Source organism: Poecilia formosa, unplaced genomic scaffold (genome assembly GCF_000485575.1).
Source record: "Poecilia formosa unplaced genomic scaffold, Poecilia_formosa-5.1.2 Scaffold301, whole genome shotgun sequence".
Classification (NCBI taxonomy): domain Eukaryota; kingdom Metazoa; phylum Chordata; class Actinopteri; order Cyprinodontiformes; family Poeciliidae; genus Poecilia; species Poecilia formosa.
In genome coordinates this window covers 73,044-86,163 of record NW_006800240.1, presented here as the reverse complement: position 1 = coordinate 86,163, position 13,120 = coordinate 73,044, and the positions used below count along the sequence as shown (strand labels likewise).

Genomic DNA, 13,120 nt, shown 5'->3' with positions numbered 1-13,120 from the left:
ATTTAATTAAATGGTCGTCGAGGCTTAACTGCTTCGAGGACTGGGACTGGTGCAGGTTAATGCAATTAGTTGATTTTATGACCACATGATCTTGAGGGCGTACGGTTTTCCTTTGTAAAACTACAAATCTCTAGGATTCCAGGAACTCAGTCTGATCTTTTTATTCTACGCCGTAAATTGTTCTGTGAGGTTATGTAATTACGGCTGTTGTCTTTTAAACTAATTTCATTTTATTTTGCAGAGAAGAAGACTCCGCGAGGAGATCTGAGTCAAAATGTCTGAGCGCTACGACTGCACAGAGTGCAAGGACTCTTTGTACGGACAGAAGTACATCCTGAAGGAGGAATATCCGTACTGCATCAAGTGCTATGAGGCCCTTTTCTCCAGCATGTGTGAAAAGTGCAAGAAGCTCATTAGCTGCACCAGCAAGGTGATGCATCCATGTTCCTTTCGCTTTAACTCCAATGTAGATCCAACGTTTTGTTGCTGGTCAACTTCTGTGATTTCTTTACTTGGTCTTGTTTCAGATTCGATGATAACCACAGTTAACCTTGAATTAAAATATTTCTCCATCATTTTAATTTTGTAAGATTAAATACATACATAAAGTGTGAATTTCTTCTGGGGGACAAATCAAAACAGTGGCTAATCGTTGTAATCAATAAGAACTTATTGATTACAATAATTTAAGTCCCAAAACCTTAAAATTGAGGGTTCATGGAGGTGCATGAATCTATTTTATTCAACTTCTGTAACATCTTGCTAGCTAATAGAAATGCAGACTTGTCTTCAGTTGTTGTTTTTCTTTCTTTCAATTTTTAGAACAGAAGATGATAAAATCCTATCATTTTTGGAGTTAATTTTAGGGCTAGCTAACAAAATCTGGTGTGTAAACATGAATAACAAGCTGAGATTCACTTTCAGCTGTTCTACTGTCTTACAATGAAAAAATACAAAAAATATAATATAATATTCCTGCTAGCACTTAATATTATTATACATTTAGAATATTATATTATTATATCATTTTTGTTTCTAGGCGTTTTTCAAATGTTCTGCAACCAGCTCTGCCGCAGTGCTAACACTAAACACGTAGTAACTTTCATTCTTTTAAAATATCTATTTAAATTTGTTGCTGATGGAATATTTAGGTCACAATAAAAATTGTGACCCTCTTGATTGTTTTCTGAAGGATCTGTCCTTCAAGGACTGTCACTGGCACAGCGAATGCTTCCTCTGCAACAACTGCAGCCGCTCTCTGGTCGACAAACCGTTTGCCACCAAAAACGACCTCCTGATGTGCACCGACTGCTACTGCCTGGAGTATTCCTCCAAGTGCCATGCCTGCCTGAAGACCATCATGCCAGGTACAAGAAAAACTCCTTATGCTGTTGCTAAAATGGTTTAATGCACAGATGTCCAAAGTGCAGCCCATTTATGGCCCTCTGAAGGATTTTAGTCAGCCCCCAGACCGCAAATGTGTAATTGACAAACTCGTCTGCAAACACAGTTGGTTGAAGCGGATGGACACTTTTTTATTTTTAGGGTAATTTTTTTTATAGATAATTTTTAAAAGAAAAAAAAAAGCATTTATTTACAACGTTTTTGCATCTATCTTAATTCTGGAGCAACCAGAACCAAAATTATTGACTTAATTTTACTCAAAGCAAATCTTGCAGTCCTAAGAAAACCATCATCTTGCAATCTTTCAAGGTTGTTTTAATGTATTTACAATGATTTACTGATCCATTCTCTATAACAAAAAAATTTTGATTTTGATTTCAATAGAATGTAAATGTTTTAGTTTATTATTGAGCAGATACAAAAGACATAAAAGGTTTGTTTTAAAATGTTTTTCTGTGGCCCGTGGCTTAACCGTTTTGTCCCTCAAGGGAAAAAGTTTGAACATCACCAGTTTAGTATGAAAGAATATTAATATAAAATCAAATAAATCTGCAATTCAGTATTCTCATTCCAGGCACCAAGAAGATGGAGCATAAGGGGAACAGTTGGCATGAGAAGTGTTTCATCTGCAAATTCTGCCAGCAGACTATTGGCACCAAGAGCTTCGTCAAGAAGGACGGGAACAACTACTGTCTGGCCTGCTATGAGAAACTGTTTGCCCTGCAGTGTGTCCACTGCATGAAGGTAAACATCCTCACAATGTCCCACTATGATTTCCGCCATTAAAACCAGTTAAAATGTTCTGCAAATATATGGTCATGTAGGGTTTTTTTCTGTGCTCAGAGGAGCTGAAAGTTGGTGCTACAAAGACTCACATATGAGCAACAAGCAGATGGTCAGGCAGGCAGGAGTCGTGGCGCAGGCAGCAGTCGTCTGTTTGACTTGAGAAAAAGTCAGCAGCACACAGCCAAGATGGCTGCAAAGTGTGATGTCAGAGAGATGCAGAAAAACGTTTAAATCTACTAATTCAGAGGACGTTTGCTGAAAATATCTGTTTCTGTTTAAACTGGAACTCAGTAGTTATGCAACCTACTGTGTTTTAACATGAACTATAACAGATTTTAAATTATTAATATTGTTATCAGTTTGATCTCTTTCAGACTCTGTTTTTTTATTGTTTTAGCTTTAGTCTCATTTATTTGTTTATTTTTTTCAGGAAAAATTAAGGGTTAATTGTAAAAATCTAGGAGTTGCTGTATAAACAAGTCAGCTAATCGCCTTGCTAATTTCTCATTCAGTATGTTTAGTGGTTAGTTTTTTAGTGTTTAAAATTGAATTTAATTGTAAAACAAAATCCAAATGTCATGTCTCTGTTAATTTAGACTCATTAGTTTTATGATAGCTAACTGTTATTTTTAATCCCAGTTTGGCAAATGACATTTCTAATAATACCAAATATGCTTTATCTTTAGGATCGTCAGCCTTCAGTTAGCCTTCAGTTAGCCTTTAGCTTTATTGACTATTTGTTTTATAACAGTTAGCTATTAGCTCTAATGTAAGTTAGATTTTGTCTTTAATACCACTTAAGGTATTTAGGTTTGTGATACTAGCTTTGAGCTTCAAACCAGACTAATTAGCTTTTTGATTGTCATTTTTAAGCTTTAAGTCAAGTTTGGCTAATTAACTTCTTGAGAGTTAGCATTTACCTTTAATTTTTTTTTTTTTGCTTTATTTTAAAATATAATAAAATGTGACCCAAGGATTTTATGATAATGTGACTTAATGGCAACAAATCTGCTGCTCGCTAATGTGTTTTTATTTTCACTTCTGTTCCTGAATAATGTTGCCATAGCTACGGTGTTTTTGTCATAAAATCAAAAAGTTCAATGGCCAAACTAATGTTTTTGAAAATAATTTCTCATTTGTTTATTTTGCTTTGCTTTCTTTCGATCTTTTAGCCCATTACGACTGGAGGAGTGAGCTACCATGACCAGCCGTGGCATAAGGAGTGCTTCGTTTGTGCTGGATGCAAAATGCAGCTGGCTGGGCAGAGATTCACCTCTCGAGACGACGCCACCTTCTGCCTCGAGTGTTTCTGCAACCTGTTTGCAAAGAAATGCGCCCACTGCACCAACCCAATCAGTGGTAAAATGACCTCCCACAAATCTTCAGATCCTATTTTAGAATTTGATAAAAGTCACAGTAGAAACGAGAAGTTTTGCTTCAGAGTTTTAGTCGTGAAATCAAGCTGGAAAGATTCACCAAACTGTAACTGGTTCGATTTTAACAATGTAAGCAACACCTTCAATCTAAACTCAACATTCTCAAGATCATATGCTTAACTTGGGATCTGGTGTGTCCAATCACCATCAATTACAGAGTTATTGCATTAAAAAAAAAAAAAATCATGGGACTCTTCTCTGCTGTTTTTACCTCAGGTCTCGGGGGCAGCAAGTATATCTCATTTGAGGATCGGCAGTGGCACAACGACTGCTTCAACTGCAAAAAATGCAGCGCGTCGATGGTTGGTCGAGGCTTCCTGACGTTCAGAAACGACATCTTCTGTCCTGACTGTGGCAAAGACCTCTGAGGGGTCACCAGCACCAAGGAGGCGAACCAGTCTGACGGCCAATCGGGACAACTCTGCAACATATTCAAACTTTCCTGAATATTAACCAGCGTGATGTCTTTCTTTGGTTTTAACTGAGAAACTGGAACCAGTTTTAAGTAAAAGTTTGTCTTAAAGATCAAATGAAAAACTACAAAAATATCAGTTTGAAGTGGAAACCTTTACTGCTTAATTTCTTCTATGCATAACAGCATTTAAGCATTTTTATTAAACAGCAATGTCATATAGGTTTTCCTACTAATTCTTCTCTTTCTAATCATTTTTGGATGTTTCATCTGTGGGTATTCCTGGATGTCAGCAGAATTAAAAGTCTGTTATTCTCAATTATTTGTCAATCAAAAGAAATTTTGTTTTTTGTTTAGGTTGGTGTAAATTCTTAATGTTATTTTTATTTTTTCAGGCACTGAATGTTTTAATCACTATGACATTTATTTTAAATGCTAACAATTTTTCCCATTATGTTTTGTTTTCATTTCCTGTAGTCTTGTAATATTATCTAAATAAACTATGTAGTTTAAATTAAATAAAAAGCCTCAAATACTCCAAGTGAAATCTCATCTCAGCTATTTATTTATGTGTACATTTGAAAAGTCTGAACAACCTGATTCTGTTTCTTACTTGTTTTTTCCTAAGTGGATCTGGACTCATGATGAGCTTCTTAGGTTTAACTAAATACCAACAAAACAATATGGTTGTTGGTTATTAGTTGTGCCTTGAACAAGTTTTCTATTGTTTGTTTACATTTTTGGTCAATAAGTAGTGGGCATCCTCCCATGGTCATAGTAAAAAAGACTGCAAGACAATATGGCTGCCAAAATTCAGTGTCACAACTTCAGATTTGATGCTAAGCTAAAGGAATATTTCATTATTTTTAAGGAATATGCGCAAAAATAAATACTTAGACTGATTAATCTTAAAAATGGCATTACAATTCAAGATATGAAGACTCACGCACGTTTTTAGTTTAGGGTAACAGATTACTGAAATCTGAAACCATAACTAATAAATCAAATCTATACTACACTTTATCTGGAGATTGTTTTAAACACATTTGGGTGTTAGGGTTTCATTCATTCAAGAATCTCCTCTTGAAAACATTCTAGAAACGTCCCTATTGAGATCAGAAAAGTAGTTTTGAACTTTAAATTTGATATTTTTCTATGCTTTATTTGACCGCAGAACAAAGATCGTCTGTCCATGTATCCAACAGAGGTTGCGTAGCACAGAATTCTCACTCTTGCCGCATTTTCATGCATCATAAACGTACAGTCCTTTCGGAAAGAAAACTCACACAGTGTAAGGCGTCGTTTTAAATACACGATCTTTGATTTGTGAACAGGAAGCGAGCAGCAGGTGCCACAGGAAGCTGTTAGCTCTGTGAGGAGGAAAGAAGAAGCTATCGGCTTTTACCTGCAGCAAGCCAACTCATCAAATACAAAAAAAGCACACAGCAACATTAGAGTAAGAAATATTTATATTTTCTTATTTATTAACCATTATTAGCACTTTATTAAAAAGGCATCACAATTTCATTGTAAAAAAATGGAGATAGCGGTGGAAACTAGGCGGCTAACACGGTTAGCAACGCTTTGTTAGCCTCTTATCTCAGTAATTTATTGCTCACATTAGCGGTGAAACCTGAGCCGAGTGATGTAAATTATGTTACGGCAAAAATAAACGTTTTAGGGTTTTAAAATCTATTTTAAGTAAAACTCTGGAAATAAAACCGACGGTAGTAAATGAGTAAATCTTGAGCGCTATTTGCTCATTTACATTTACTCACCATGTCCAGATTTTACATTTTATCTCCATGCATCTGTTCATCCGTCCATCCATCTGCATCCATCTGTTTATCCTTTTGCATGCATGTTGTCATCCATCCATCTGCTTTAATCTCTTCATCCATTCATCCATCCATCTAATCATAATCTATTACTCATCCAACCAATCATTTGCATAATTTTGTTCATCCTCTCATCCATGCAACTATTGCACATATTTATCTGCATGAATCTGGTCCATTTATTTATCCATCCATTGATTTGTCTATTCGTCAATGTTTCTTTGATTTATACATCATGAATCTCTGCATTTCTATGAAAAAATAAACTAATAACTCAGATCTCAGCGTTCGTCTAATACCTCTGACCTTTTTAGAGCCGTGCATCATAACTGTTTCTGTTTAAAGTTGAATCCAAGTGAAAGCATCTTGTTTCTCAATTGTAACTGACAGCTTAATTTATACTGCCCCCATGTGGGGACAGTAGGAAGCTGAAGTGATAAAATATAATAATAATTCTGTTTTAATCATTTTCTTATTGATTTATTTAAACTCTAATGTCGCTCATTCATTTAATTAAAAAGTGTTTTATAGTTTGTTTCTTTTTTTTGTTGTTGCTTTTTTTCTTCCTTGACTTGTGGCAGTTGTGAATTTAAAATGTCTGTATTTAGTTTGCAGATTTTCTTTCGTCGTCAGCTAAAATGAGCGCTGCCGTACCCAACCATCGAAGGACCAAACCCGGAGGTGAGACTGGCTAAAGTTCGCAAACTGTTTCCTCTTCATATTTGTGGCATTAAAACCAGTAGAAAAACGAAACTATTTTCATCTGAGAGCCACTATTATTCAGCTTAATGAAGGCCATGCTTGTGTTTTTCTGCAGGCATAAAGCCTGGAGCTGCAAACAGCGGCGTGACCGGACCCACCTCCCAGATTCCCGGCCTCTGCCAGACCGCCACCGAGAGCGCGGCGGTGGAGAGGGTCAGCGGGCGGCGAGTGGGGATATTTGAGACCGACTCGGACTACGTCAAGCTGGCGAAGCAGGGAGGACACAAAGGTGAGCCGATAAACCACAGATTTAAAATTGCTGATCAATTCAAGAGTTAATCCAAGTTGATCATAAAGATCATCTTTCACTGTTTGGTTTAGTAGCTGTTTGTTTGCCTTCCTGTTCATGTTTAGGAAGCATTTTAACTTCATGACTGAGCCTATCGCAGTAAGCAATTAATTGATTAATCGCATGAAAAAATTAAAAGGAGCTCAATAATTTCTAATTTTTTTTTAAGGTGAATTTTGCTTGCAGAGACATAATCAATTTTATTTATAGTTTTGGTTGAGTGTCAATTTTATTTTTGTTTTGTTTCTGGTATTTAAATTGTCTTAAACTACAAAATAAATACAGAATATGAAAAATACATTACAAAAAAAGATGGTAAATAAATTAAATTACTACAACTAATAAAAACAAATGATTGGAAATGAAATAGTAGTGATAATATTAAGATTTCCTTACAAAATTAAAGTTTATTGGTCTTTGTGAACTTGTGTTATTATCGATATATTATGAAACTACAATATTATGATTTATTACAATAATTTCTTATTGCAGAAAATGGGAAATAAATGCAAATAAAACATTGTGAATTCTCAATTTGGCTCATCGTTTTGAAACGGCTCCCGACTCTGAGAGGTTGCAGTAATTATTTGGTCACTGACCTGCTTTAGGTGTGACTTAAACCCCTCCTGGTGTTTTCAGAGCGGAGATGAGAGTCATTACTGCCTGCAGAGTTTTAGCTTCAACAGGAATGTTTCCCTTCCTGCTGCAGGCCTATTGAGTCACGACGTTGATGACGATGACGCGCCGAAGAAAGCCTACAACCCGCCCAACTGGTTCGGAGGGGATGAGTCAAAGAGGTAAGACGGGCCAAATGCTGATTTAGAGGAAAACGTTTTCGTAGGAAGAGTCCAGAGCAGAGGAAGACGAAATGTTCCTGTCTGTCACCCAAGTGTTGCGGCTGCAGGCGAAATGTTCCCAGAACTTTCACATGGAATGTCATCGTGGTTTTGTGCTTTCAGCGGGAGCGAAGCCTCGTCTCCTGACAGCCAGATGAAGGCGGGCAGGCGGCCTCTGGCTGCTCCATTTGGCACTGATAACAATTCCTCCTGGGAAAGAGAGACTGATAGTTTTTCCCATGGTAAAGAGAAGGTGAATGGACCGAACTAGTCACTCCCCAGCATTCATGCCACGCAGACGCCACTCCATCTTTTGTTATTGCCATTATTTTAGTTTTTATCACAACTTTCCTTCATTTTCCACCTTCGTTTTTCATCCCTGCGTTTGGAAATTGCTTCAGGATTTAATTCTCCGGAGGGACTTTGTTGTTTCCTGGGAATTTGGAGGGGGAAACGTTGGGTCCATGATTGCGGTTCTCTCCAATATTCCAGCTGGTTCTAATCTGGGAAACCTGGATTACAGTGATGTGCAAAAGTATTCACACACACTTGACGTTTTTCACACTGCAACCACAGGTTTTGCTGTATTTATTGGGACTTTATGTGGAAGAAACGTGACGTATGGTTTAGTTACAAAGAAAAAACTGAATAGTGTGGTGCATTCAGAGGTCACTTTAATAGGAAGTTACTGCTCTGCTGCATAAAATCCCAGTAAAATACATTCAGGCTGCAGTTTGGAAAAATGTGAAACGGTTCAGGGAGTGTGAATACTTTTGCAGGTTGCTGAGTTTCTGGGTTAAAACTAACAGATAAATCATCATTTGAAAATGTTCTGGTTGGTTTAATTTTTAACAGCATGGCAGTTTTTTTTTTTTCCTTAAGTTTTCCTCTTTATTTCATTCTCTGCTCTGCTTCCCTGATATTTTCCCCAGCCGCTCATTTCTCCATGTTTGGTAACTTGGTGAGTCCCTGTAGTTCTGCAGCCATCAGTCAGGCTGTTGCTGCTTATATAACTGTGACTCTGGATGATGTTTCAATCTGCAGATGTCTCCAGATGATGCAGCTGTGCCTATGGAGGGTCTGTCCATGACCAACAAGTATAAGAGAATGTAAGAACTTATTCCTCTCTCGCATTTACTGATATAAACTTGATTTATTTGGAAGGTTTTAGAGGTTCGATAACGTGACACTCTCCTCCTCAGATCCTACGATAAGAAAGCTCCTCCGGTCAGCATGTCCAAGCTGCTCAGTCACGGCTACATGGAGGAGAAGAAGAAGTCTGGAAACGACGACGATACTTCAAGTACAAACATTTTTATAGTTTAGCAAGAAATAAAATCTGAAGTGGGGTAGAAGGAATCCCTAAAAACTGAATTGTCCACTAAAAGTTGTTGGAGTCAAACAAATCAAGCTCAGTTTTATATTTATAAAGGAAGATAATGGAATAGTTTTGACAAAACAAGCTCAGGGTCTCTTTATCTCGTCACAAGATAAGATATTTGTCTTTGTGAGAAAAAGATGGAAATCTTGCAGCTTAGTGAGAGATAATGAAACATGACAGAGAAAAGTTCAGTGATGAATTAACTAAAGTGAAAAAGAAATTCCTTCCAAATGTGATAAAAAAAAGTTTATTATTATAAAATGAACTCAAGATATTTATCTCAATATGAGGAGATAATAAAAATCCTGATGCAAAGCAAACCTGAGCTCTCGTTGAAATAGCGAATGTAATGATGACAAAATGCTTCATTAACATTTATCCTGAAGTTTTGTGATTATAAAAAAAACAAAAAAATCCAAAGTCTTGTTATCACGACAAAACATTAAGGGTCTCTACTTCAAAATAAGAAAAAAAATAACAATAAACAAGCTCAATGTCTTTATCTTAAAATAAGACAAACTTATTAGCTAGTGAGTTTTTGACGTACAAACACAATCGTGGTTTTATCTCATTGTGATAAAATGAGTTTGTTCATATTTCTGTAGCTTTTAATGCTAAAAGCATCAACAAGAATGGAATTACAGCCTGAAAAAAGTCAGTAATTTCCTGCTCTATCATGAAGAGACCTGCAATAGACAAACACTAAATATTAGACCATAAATCGTTCAATTAATGTTACTAAAAATGTGTGAAAACACCTGAATAAATGACTAACGTGTTGCTGAAGCTGGTGCTGTTGCTTCCACGGTTTAGATTTGTTGTTTTCTGTGTTTGACCTGCAGGCGTGACGTCAGAACAGACCAGCACCGTCATGACGGAGGATGTGGACGACCTGGATTAGTTTGCTCAGGTTCTGCTTAGCAGGAACAATGGGGCTGTTCTTTAAGGTTCTTTTCCCCCCGATACGGTGCAAACACACCTCTGCACCCTCTTACGTTTTACTCATGTTTATTGTAAATCCACTGACTGTTAGGTTTTGTACTCATGTTTATGCAAAGGTACTGTTTTATTATTTATTGTTTTAATTTGTATAGAAAGAAGGAGAAGAAGAAGAAAGGTGCGTTTCTGAGTAGTGTAGTCGGTGTTGGTGACTTTTTGAGTTTTGTTTCTGTGCTCGATTTGAAAGCAGGGCTGGAATCCAACAGCTGCCGGTTTTTACCTCCGAGCCTCGTTGCTGTTCGCTTCCCGCCCTGGACGTATGAAGATCGACTTGGTGACGTTTAAATGTTTGTGCTGATGATTCGTGGTTCCAGTGACGTGAAGTATTATTTGCTCGGCTCGGCGTGTTTTTTTTTCCGGCCGAGGCGACGCGTACGATCATCTGTTGAGACGGCAACCCCGCAGCTGCGATCACATGACGAAGTGAAAACTGACGGCCAGAGTCGCTGAGGTTTGTTTGGGTAAAAAGGAGCCAGATGCTTTTATTTCTTTCTTTCCTTTGATCGTACTAATTATTCGGTTTTTAAGCTTCCTAAATTAATAATTGTATGGCCTCACTGCTGTGTTTACCTGCCAGAATAGTAGGAATAAATCAGATGAAGCTGAAGCAACAGGCTTTAGCTGCTTTTGTGCAAAAGTGCCAAGCTTGTTTCGCTGTGAAATCACAACATTCCCCTTTAGCCACGACTAAACGTAGATGTGCTGTAGGATTTTAACTAAAGACACTTGAATTTTGAAGCTTTTTTTTTTTTTTGCATTCCTTGTCTGAAAAATCTCTAAATCTACAGTAAAATCGTCTTAAAAGGTTTAAAATTGCTATTCGACTTCAAAAAATCTTGACATCTTGTCGTTTCTGCTTCTCTTTGAGACGAATCCTTCAAATCAGCAGAGCAGAGGAGTGAGCAAAGCGATTAGGAACGGGCTGAAATGTTCCTGGATCTCAAAGTGCTGCAGCAGACAACAGAGATCTGCTGTTCCTCCTCTTTTTGTCCCATTTCTTTGACTGCCAGGACGTCTCGCTTTATAAATGCCTTCAGTCACCTTATAGTTGTCATTTTAAGGCATAACTGAGCTGGGAGTTACATCCTGATCCTTAAAAATGGAATAAATCCAACTAATTAGTCGCAGAAACAGAAACCCCTACAAGAAATGTTGAGCTTTTACTGCTAAATATATTTTATCTGTAAGTGTTAAATGTTGACACTGGGTTTTACTTTGCAGTGTGAGGAACGGAGAATGTATCATGTTCTGATCTTTCCTTTTGAAGTACGGGTTTATTATTTATGAACTGTTAAATATTCAGGTAAACAGCGTTCTGTCGTGTTTTTCAGTTTACAAAGAAGCAGTAGGAACCTTTAGTGGCTTAAAATCTCTTTTCGCTTGTTCTTGTCAAATCTTAAGGTGGTTTGGAAAAATGCAAATATGCCAACTGAGACGGAAGAAGGTTTTAAATGAAGGGAAGTTCCCCGTCACTTCTCAGTGTGTAACTTTGCTCTCACAGTATTAATTGTCACTTCAATAAATGAGCATGTGCATGTTCATGTGTGGTGGTGTTTTTCCTTTTCTCAATATAAACTGGCTTCACGCTCAGTTTGTTTATTAAAGAAAGATGAAACTAAAAACTAATAACTTCAGTTCCTGAAATCCAGGCCAGGGAGGAAAGACGTCAGCAATATTAGCTTAGAAGCAACTTTTCCTCCAAAATCAAAGCACCATATGCACACTTGTAGCATATTTAATGTCTCATAAAAGTTTAAAATGTTTACTTAGAGACCTATTCAATAAATTTGAATATTATTGAAGTCAGTTTATTAAGTAAAACATGTTGAGATTAATCACACATGGATGGATATTAGTTGTTCTGCTAATATTAAAGTTAGAATATTCATCTATGATACATTTATTTGAATAATTATTTACAATACCCACTAAACTAAAGGCGTTATACTGGGTGTTTGATTTTATTAATAAGAAACAAAATGAATAAAACAAGAAATAGTTGAATAAAGTAACGATAATGAAAAAATGTCACTACTGAGTATTGAAAAGTCAGTCGTCCATCTTTCCACCCATTCATCCATTCTGTCTTTTTTTCCTCCATTTCAATTTAAAAGTGTCTAAAATGTATTGTCGTTTTTTGCATTTACATTAATTCAACCAGTTTTATACAAGAATAGTGTAAATAATTGACTAGAAAAATACCTTTTCATTGATTTCCCCCACCATAAAATATAGTTTTAAATAATAATAAATGTTGGATTAATTTGCAGTTTTGACAATATTAGAGTTCTGTATGATGAACCTGATAACCTGAGCTGTTAACTGGGAATCCCATAAACATCTCTGTGACCAGCACTGGGCTGTGTGTGTGTGTGTGTGTGTGTGTGTGGAGTCGTATCACAGTAAAACACACACACACACTGGTCGCTGCAGGCTGCATCCTTCCTCTCGTCGCGAAGAGCTGCCGCGCTGCCGCACGACTCCTGCCGCGGCCACAGAGACGCGCGGCTCCTCATAGATCCGTCGATCGGAAATAATCCATAGCCGCATGGTGACGTCACGCCGCTGTTAATCGGCGCTCGTGGCTGGGTGCAGCCTTGACGCCAGGGATGGACGCGCGCGTTTAACTCCTCCACTCCTCTTTGCACGCGGGGATTGATTGGAAGACAAACCAAAAAAAAAAAAAAAAAAACAAGGGGAAAATTATAATTGCACGACGAGCGCGAGGACGTGCACGCGGCTGTCTGTTTGTTTGTTTGTGACGTCGGCGCGTTGGGGAATGGAGTAGCTGTCACGGAGGATGGGAGCGGACTGAGCCAGCTGTGGCCTGCTTCTAACAGCAACATCTGGCCGGTGAGTCGCGCTCAGCGGCGGGCGAGCAGCTCTGCTGGCTGCCCGGGCTCCGGCGCTCTGAGTCGGTGTGACCTCGTCCTTGGCTGCCCGGATGGTGAATGAGTGATGGAGGATGCAAGGTTGA

At 37.7% G+C, this 13,120-nt stretch overlaps 3 protein-coding genes across 4 annotated transcripts in view; all 3 read left to right on the top strand.

Moving 5' to 3' along the window:
* The first annotated feature begins 242 nt into the window (after nt 1-242).
* LOC103152120 (four and a half LIM domains protein 2-like) lies at nt 243-4,191 on the top strand. Its single transcript, XM_007572466.2, has 5 exons — nt 243-430; nt 1,193-1,367; nt 1,979-2,148; nt 3,363-3,549; nt 3,843-4,191. The coding sequence occupies exons 1-5, from the start codon at nt 275-277 to the stop codon at nt 3,992-3,994; spliced, it is 840 nt and encodes a 279-aa protein (XP_007572528.1). The 5' UTR covers nt 243-274; the 3' UTR covers nt 3,995-4,191.
* Nucleotides 4,192-5,372: 1,181 nt separating this feature from the next.
* LOC103152121 (uncharacterized protein C7orf57 homolog) lies at nt 5,373-11,682 on the top strand. The gene is made up of 8 exons (XM_007572467.2): nt 5,373-5,494; nt 6,485-6,557; nt 6,694-6,867; nt 7,637-7,724; nt 7,887-8,016; nt 8,808-8,872; nt 8,966-9,066; nt 9,987-11,682. Exons 2-8 carry the CDS (start codon nt 6,515-6,517, stop codon nt 10,043-10,045), a joined length of 660 nt encoding a protein of 219 aa, XP_007572529.1. The 5' UTR covers nt 5,373-5,494; nt 6,485-6,514; the 3' UTR covers nt 10,046-11,682.
* An 855-nt stretch (nt 11,683-12,537) lies between these two features.
* The window catches only part of LOC103152122 (plakophilin-4-like), a 32,998-nt gene continuing 32,415 nt past the window's right edge, over nt 12,538-13,120 (top strand). For both annotated transcript variants that reach the window (XM_016660893.1, XM_007572468.2), the window contains exon 1: nt 12,538-12,996. The gene's annotated coding sequence lies outside the window, so the exon portion shown is untranslated. The remainder of the gene's footprint in view (nt 12,997-13,120) is intronic.